We start from the raw sequence: 8,494 nt of genomic DNA, 5'->3' as shown, positions 1-8,494 counted from the left end.
AAGTTTAAAATCCTAATTAGGTATTTTGTCCCCTCTCATGTGTCTTTTCTTTATTTTCATTTTAATATAAATTTGAAATTTGAAATTTGAAAAGGACATAAATAGATATGGTTAAAGACTTATAGATACAAATATAGAGTTAAATATGTTTTTTGTCCTTATAAAATTAGCAAATTTTGGTTTTCGTCCTATAAAAAAAATCATATATGTTTTTTTAGTCCCAAATAACTCATATTTTAATAAATTTAAAAAATTACATGTTTTTATACCTCACAAACAATACTATTTAAGATTTATCACTAATATACATATTGTCTAGATACATAGACACAATACATTCAATCACCCTAAAAAATTTAAAATGGTATACTTATTGTACTTGTGAAAAGCCAAAATAAAGGCTTCTCTTGTTTAAGATTGGCACCATTATACAACTGCTTTCACAAAATTGACTTTGCCCAGTAAATTATAATAATGTTCAAATGGTTGTTTACTATTCTGAAGCTAGCATCTTCTTCAGCTCTTTTTTACTTACCTGAAATTTCAAACAAATAAGAATTAATTTTCCTTCGTAAAAAAAGGGTAGAATCGGATCCTCTGCAGCGGCTATGTTGGAGTGTCGAGTGGGAGTAAACAGTTCTACATTGGATAAAAATGTAAGTGTCGAGCAACATATAAGGGGATCTATATACCCAATGCCTTAATTATTTTGGGTGACGACGTGGTATCCAAACCATTTATGCAATTGTTCTTAATCCAATGTGGAGATCTACATGGTATTCTAGGTTCCCGTTGTGATTCAACAGTGGTATATGAGCCGGTTGTTTCTAAAGTAACAAGCTCATTGTATCAAAAGTCTATCTAGAAATGTTGAGGCTAGATGACATGGAGAAATTATTGGAGTGTTAATAGTGACTCTACCTAACAATGTGGATGCTAGAGGCGTGAATGAAAAAGTTTCTGCTTGAAGGTGAGCATGTCAAATGAATTGATAGACTCAATTGAGGGAGAGATTGTAGGAGTGTTAAGTGTGACTGAGAAGTCTCATTGGATGTAAAGGATCCATATATTCAATGTCATGAGATTTTCGGTAAAGATGTGGTATCCAAACCACTTGTGTGGTTGCTCTGAGCCCAATGTAGAAATCTCCCTAGTTTTAGGTTAGCCTCTTAACCTGAAAGGCTGCAGAAGTGCAACCACTGTAGAGTCCTTCGATCCCAATAGAAAGTTAATTTGAATCCTCTAGTCCTAGATCTAATTGCTCTGCAGTGGTTGCACCAATACAGAGGATCCAAACACTTCACTGTGAAAAGGTAAATGGCGTGTAATTAGGATGTCATAGAGGTGAAAGTAACTTACCTTCCCCATTGCATTGCGGGGGAGTGAGTCCCACACGATAAGTCGAGTTGGTATCTAACAAAGATATAAATAAATTATTATACAAAATTTACTTTTCTAACTCCTATAACTTTGATGAATGTAAGATAAATAAATGCATCAGATTCAAAATGTGACATGAACTTTTTCCGCAGGTGAACATTCAGCACAATTTAAACGAACAATCTAATATTTTATAACAAGTGCTATGTAAGTAAACTTCAATAGGAACCACCCACATAAGAATCAATCGAAACATCAAGGAAACAGTAAACACAATTGATGAAATTATAAAAATAACAGATTGAAATCACCAGAATCATATGCATAAAAAATTTCAGAAAGATATGTAGAGTATGATGCACTTAATCAGTATTATAATCATCTTCCATGGCAACTTCAGCTTGTATATGATTTTAAAGAATAAGAATGCAAGAGATTTTTCTATATAATATCGATACTAACATGCATTCGTACATGCCTACGTGTGTAAGGGGCATATTAGGAGAGAGCATGAGAAGAGGTAATTGTGACCGTACAATATTCTCACTCCTTATGAAACAGGGTTTTGATCTCTATATTATTTTATTTTCTGTTATTACTCTTGATTCGTCTTTAATTGCATAGCATCAACAACCACTTCTTGTTAAAATATTTTAAAACAGGTTTTGAATAACATAGTATCATCTGCAATTATAGGTTATTCATAAAAGAGGATATAAAAATTTCAGAAATACCGGATCTATAGAAATGAGATCATATATAAAAATGGAAGGTCCAGAAAAAATCCATTGCAAATAGATAGTCAATGAGCATGCCACCATACCTTGTAAGGTGCAAGTTTATCTTTGGCCCAGGTGGATAATTCTTCAAGGCTTAGAGCAGGCTTTGACTCTTCATCTCGCTTTCTTTTAACATCGGACTCTGGCACGATAATTGCACCAACAATTTCTCCATATTCTTTGTGTGGTAATCCCAAGACACAACATTCTGAGACAGATGGATGCTGCAAAAAGGTTTTGATTATAAAATATCACATAATTCAAATCGTACAACTATATAACCGTAGGATGAGAAAATGATAGCAACTAGCCTCTATTATAACTGATTCGATTTCCAATGCAGACAGCTTATAGCCACCGGCCTTGATGATATCTGCATTAGTACCTGATAAACAGCAAAAAATGTACACAATAAGTATTATTTCCGTACAATCTAACTTTTACTGCTTTGATGACAAAATTAGATTTATAAATCGGGATAAGAATTGACTTCTTGATTTTCATTCACATCCAGTCAATTTGTAAGAAAAATTAGAAAATTAGGCAAAACCACATTTCCTAGATACTAGCAATTTAAGAATATTGTTTCTTTAACGAATTGTGGATAACACTTCAAGTATGGTTTCTACTCCTGTTGGAAGATTCATATTGGAAAAAACTGGAAAGATCGAGGTCAAGCTAATGTCTTGGACATTAAATTTTAGATGCATAAGTATGCATATGAGAACCATACGGCATGCATAGAGAGATATAGATTTCCTTACGTCCTAGAATGATGTAATATCCATCTTTATCTGTTGTAACGGCATCTCCGGTCTTAAAGAACCCTTCTTCTGTAAATGATTCCTTCGTTACCTACATGTAAAAAAGTAAATTTTTACATTTCTTCTACATGGACTTTCTGTAGTTAAAGTTAATATTCTATTTCTTCTACACGGAAGAGATCCGGGTTAATTAGAATAACAATAACAACTATCCTAAATGATACAATCAAAACCAACAATGCTACAATGCTGATGATCTAAAATCAAAGACTCTGTTGTAAAAATCGTGTTAAGATAGAGAAACTAAATCAATAAAATAATTCAGAATTTAAAAAAGAGGTAGAGTAATCCTAATCAGTGGAATTATCAACTGAGTGCTTTTCTTTCTCTGGTATTGCTAGCCCGCAAAGGCATCCACATCACCTAGAAGCTGCAGTAGGTAATCCTCACCTAGGCCAAAGCCACCAACATTACCCCATAATTTTCCTCTCCTGCATATTCCTTTTCTTCCTCCCTGTCAGGTTGTTCTCCATTCAAACACTTCCAGCTGTGTATTTGTTGTGCTCAGGGTCCACTACTACTAGTCAAATTCGGACTCGAGGGAATAATCTTTTATTGCTTCCTAACTCAGATCCCTACTCCGCCCCGTATTTCTCTTAGCATAGACCTTATATTTCAGTGCCTAACCTATTTCTTTTGTTGTGTTTCATTCATCCTTAGCACCTTGGAACTTCTGCTACTCAAAATACTACAACAAGAGGCACGACCGAAGATACACATGCATTAAGCATTAATACTGAACTTTTTCTAGTAATAAAAAAATCAGAAGAACAAATCATAATTATTACTAATTGATGATTTAAGAATCATTAGATGTAAGAACATAACATTCTGAAAGCACCTCTGGAAGTTTCCAATATTCTTTAAACAGTGAAGGGCTTTTAACGCAAAGCTCACCACTGGCTCCAGTTCCTTCACTCCAACTCTCCCCATCTGCAAGAATCTGGACCTGTTATACATACAGAAAATCAATTTACGGAATGTAGTTAGAAACTCGTGCCAGGCCATATTATAAAAATCATCAAGACTATTGCTTAGGGGGTCTGATAATGCAAGCAGATTATGCAACAGAGGAGCCGAGAGATCAACAAGCCCATATTTTATGATCAATAGCAAATGGAAACTGCAAGTTCAACTAACCTGCACACCAGGCAATGGTTTTCCAACTGTGCCTGCCTTACGCTCACCTTTCAATGGATTTGACAATGCCATGACAAACTAGAAACATTGATACAATAATGTAAGATTCATATAAAAAATCGTTACAAAATTAGTGAGAACTGTAGTAAAATGCAATTCTTGCAAAAAGTGTAATTACTTCAGTCATGCCATATCGTTCCAATAAACGATGCCCAGTGATTGCTTCCCATTCTTGCATAACAGGCTGAGGAAGTGCCGAGGACCCACACATCTGAATAATAGCATGATAATATATATCAAATTTCAGAGATTGAGTTGAGTCAGCATACATAGCATTAATTGCAGCGAGCCCATGCATGATAAAATGCCACACCAATAAGTTTTACAAACGTATTAGGTCAAATTATAAAAATAAAGAATAATCTTCATTTTCTAAAATTTGGACAAAGATCCATTTATATTATTTCAAGAGAAAAAAACCCAGTAAGTTACCATTAGACGCAAGTTCCTTGCAGCAGATGCTGAAACAGCTTGTAGCTCTGGATCCATCGCATGATAACCTTGAATTAATCGGGCATATATAGTTGGAACCTTCAATTACAAATTATTTAACCATGATGAGGTCACCCTTGACAAGTTTTCCAAATAGTATGCATATGGATTTTTAATGCACAAAATGTGAAAATCATTAATTTTTCAAGAATAAAAAAGCACAGTCATACGGCCTATAAATGCTGCCTTTTATGATTATGGCAGCAAATATAATTTATCTTCATTCTTCCACAAGGCCTAGACTACACACACAAACCAAGGTGCTGTAAAAAATGAACCATATGATAGATCTAACAATGTTGATAAAATTCATACTTACTCCAGTAAATACAGTTATAGCATCATCAGCCTTAGATCCTTCAGTTGGATATGACTCACGCCATCTCTGCCAAACTCCCCTGACACTAAATTTTGGCAAAAACTCAACCTTCAACAAGACAATTAGATAATTAGCACAAAACAATTATATATTCAAAATGGATACTACATATTTTAAGGCCGCTTGAACTGAAACTAACATTTTTTCTAATTGTATTTGGCTATTTGCTACGAGAGTAACTTACCGTGGATCCAGCGTAGAGAGGAGCCAGTAAACCGTTGAAAAGCCCATGGACATGTATATCATGTATGTCAAGGATTGACATTGTAAAGACACCCCAAATCACTTATTCATAAAATATGCAATATATTAATATGTTACCTAATTACAAAAATATTGAGTAATGCAAACAAAAAAAATTCATGGATATGATGCAGTGGTAGACAATGCAAAAACTGATCGGCAGATGTGTACTCCCACGCTTTTGCCAAGGATTGGACCTAAAATCACGACAAATTGAAAATAAAAATGAAGGGAAAACAAAAACAAAATAGGAATGGATTGACATGCTCAAGTCAACAAGTTCTAAAGTGTGTCATGTTACGACTAAAATTAAGTTACAAACAGCAGTATTTTTATGATTAGATTATTCTCCCTAAATAACTTGAGAAATAATAGAACTAGTATTCGTAAAGAGGATTTATTTAATAGTCTTTTTTTTTAAAAAAAGAAAAAGAGGATTTATCTAAGTAACAATGAAAATGTCAATTTGAGGTAGCGTTAAAAGCAATTGGATAAATCATAAACCATACCTGAGCAATGATGCTTCCATGTGTATGAACAACTCCCTTAGGTTTACCTGTTGTTCCGCTAGTGTACAAAATGAGTGCCGGATCTTCACCTAAGCCAAAGCATATGAAAAACAAATGATGAGAAAAAAGTGCCAGCAAATTGCTACCAAAAGATTCTACTCTATCCAATTGTCAAAAGCTGAAACTGTGATATTCATACTTGATCTTTGAATATTCTCCAGGAAAATTCTGTTTGAATCAATTTCCCCATTATGTGAATGTTCATCTCTACTCTTCTCTAACGACTTATTAGCAACAGGCGGAAGATGAAAAAATTGAGAAGAGGTTTTATTGGCGATGTTTTGCATTAATTCACTATGATCTTCAGTACTCAGTATTGCAGATGTGTCCTATAGCCAAATTCAAATCAAATTTCTATTAAGATGTAATCCCAGGGAAAAAAAAAGTGAGGCAGAAAAGGTCATGCAGAATAAATATATAGCCCAACTATTGTACATATAACCAATTCTTTCTACAGAAAAAAAAAAACCAATTCTTTCTTCCTTTGGTACATTATGAAATCTATACTATATAAGGTATCTATGTCATTACTTTCACACAGGAAAAGATCTACAGATAAATCAGCTATTTGAAAGTTAAGATGAAAGGTATGAAGACAAAGTCAAGGGAAAATTAAGGAAGTCCCGACGACTTCATAATGTTCACAAGTCATATGTTAAACAAATAAAAGAAAAGGGTACTATGGAGCTATATAAGAAAGGGAGGATTTTTAAAGCATACCGAATTATTCATCACATAGAGGAGCTCTACTTCTGGATAGCTGACTGCAAGTGGAACAGCAACACCTCCACTAAGCCAAGTCCCAAGTATTCCTGCAACAAATTCAGCAGAGGGTTTCGCTACAATTCCTATTCGTGCTCCACCAAGATTTCCCTGCATTAATTGGTGCTAAATCATATAATTGACTAAACAGATTAAGCATTTCATTACTCTTTAATTCGTAGCAGATGATCAAAGCATAATAACTTTTAAAAAAATGTGGGTTTTATAAACATAAGAACAGGGTTTCCTCCTTTAAATTTCAAGCTGCTTTCTATAGTCAGTGTGAAGTTTTCGGACAAACCAAGAAAATTATATATAACTCACTGCTTTGACATCACTTCCACACAAGAGATTAGATATCTTCAGTGCCGACGAGATAAGTTGCTTGTAACTATAACTCTTCTGATCAGCTCTGATAGCAACATTTGCGTGGGATGCAAGGTCTTGCTTAGCAATTGCTTTGAATACCTCCATAAATGTAGAAGATGGAGATGCTATATAAAAAGAAGGAACAATCAAATAGCCTTACAAATGTATTAGTAGATATTAAACAATGTCTACATTATGCACAGCGAGCAATCGGGGTATTAATATGTTAATCTCCTCAAGGGACTAATCAACAAGCTGACAATTGTATAGAACAAAGATGGCCCTTCTAGACTTTCAAGAACAGCAATTTAATAAGGAAAATGCTAAACGGTGCCATTTAATACAGCAAGTTATGATAATTGAGAATTTGATACTACTACAGTATTTCGAAAGGAATTGTTGCAGATACATTAATTTAGTCCATGGTCGAATAACCAGGTGACGTGAGTGGATGTGTTGAGAGTCCCACGTTAGATACTAATGTAGCCTAAATAAGTATAAGTGGTTACCTTCCCTCCGTGCAAGTTAGTTTTGTGTGACTGTGTTAAGCCCAACTCAACTTTAAGAAAATTCAACAATTTAATTGAGTTTTTATCTACAAACATAAACACTTGAGAGACTATTTGAGAGATTTTATTGAAACATCTTATGATATGCTCAAAAGTTGATTTGAACTTCTTTTCATAAGCTCTCCATGATAGCTTATGAAAACAAAGTTCCATTTGAAAACTCGGTATCCAGTTTAAGGGCCGAGTAATACGAGGGGGACACCAATCATACCGTCCACTAGCAGGGGGCCATTGAAATTCGACTTTTGCTCTGTATAGACTAACCCAACACAGGAAGTGACACCGAGAGGATTCGAACCTGAGACCTTAAGAGGAACATAGTCTAAGGTCTTGAACCTAAGACCACCAGGTCAACTGAGTAAACATATAGCTTATATGAAAAAATTAGACTTTATTTTATCTTTTGTTATAGAAATAGTTTATACATAACATAACCAATTATATGATATAAGCGCTTAACTAAACATGTTTATCCAAACAGGGCCTATATAATATAATATAATATAAAATTTCCAGTTTCAGCAAGCAATGATAGAAAGAAAGAGACACTTACAGGAATATGATGAGCGAAATTGAAAGATGGTGGGGTGTGTAGGAGAAGAAGAAGTTAGGAAACCATAAGAGTGAGGATTTTTATGGAAGGAAATGAATGTGAAGTGTTTGTGAAAAGTCCTAAATGGGTTTCTCATTTTACTGTGTGTGTTTTTGTCTGGTTTGTTTGTTTATTCAATCAATAAAAAACATGGGCATTACTAGGTGGTGATGAATGATGATGATTCTATCTGTTTGTTTGTTTCTGGGTTTGTTGTCCTAAACTTTCTTTCAATTCATTCAATATATATAATTGAGGGAGAAGCTCATTGTTGCGTAAATTACACTTATTCATACAAATTTCATCTTTTCCGTTTTGGGTTTTAGCAAATTGCCA

General features: G+C 34.2%; 1 protein-coding gene across 2 annotated transcripts; it reads right to left on the bottom strand.

Annotated features, from left to right (window-relative positions):
* Positions 1–240: 240 nt before the first annotated feature.
* Positions 241–8,494, bottom strand: LOC123921922 (probable CoA ligase CCL8). Of its 2 annotated transcripts, XM_045974649.1 has the most exons (18): positions 8,120–8,257; positions 7,778–7,902; positions 6,953–7,122; positions 6,587–6,739; positions 6,006–6,195; positions 5,807–5,895; positions 5,425–5,494; positions 5,239–5,291; positions 4,995–5,102; positions 4,616–4,714; positions 4,302–4,394; positions 4,124–4,201; positions 3,825–3,932; positions 2,924–3,014; positions 2,471–2,544; positions 2,204–2,383; positions 1,360–1,413; positions 241–535 (listed from the first exon to the last, which is right to left on the bottom strand). In XM_045974649.1, the coding sequence occupies exons 3-18, from the start codon at positions 7,100–7,102 to the stop codon at positions 494–496; spliced, it is 1,632 nt and encodes a 543-aa protein (XP_045830605.1). In that variant the 5' UTR covers positions 7,103–7,122; positions 7,778–7,902; positions 8,120–8,257; the 3' UTR covers positions 241–493. The 2 variants fall into 2 exon arrangements, with proteins under 2 accessions (XP_045830605.1, XP_045830604.1); XM_045974648.1 differs by lacking the exon at positions 7,778–7,902 and having other exon boundaries at positions 8,120–8,494.

This window comes from Trifolium pratense, linkage group LG4, assembly GCF_020283565.1.
Source record: "Trifolium pratense cultivar HEN17-A07 linkage group LG4, ARS_RC_1.1, whole genome shotgun sequence".
NCBI classification, from domain to species: Eukaryota; Viridiplantae; Streptophyta; class Magnoliopsida; order Fabales; family Fabaceae; genus Trifolium; species Trifolium pratense.
This window is presented reverse-complemented; position numbering and strand designations above follow the sequence as displayed.

Bases quoted from the DNA above. Each gene is read 5' to 3' on its own strand.
- LOC123921922 (XM_045974648.1), bottom strand. From the start codon at position 8,255: ATGAGAAACCCATTTAGGACTTTTCACAAACACTTCACATTCATTTCC. The intron at 6,196-6,586 runs GTATGCTTTAAA...ATTTGGCTATAG, and splicing joins TCTATGTGATGAATAATTCG to GACACATCTGCAATACTGAG. The intron at 4,202-4,301 runs GTAATTACACTT...CAATGTTTCTAG, and splicing joins AACGATATGGCATGACTGAA to TTTGTCATGGCATTGTCAAA.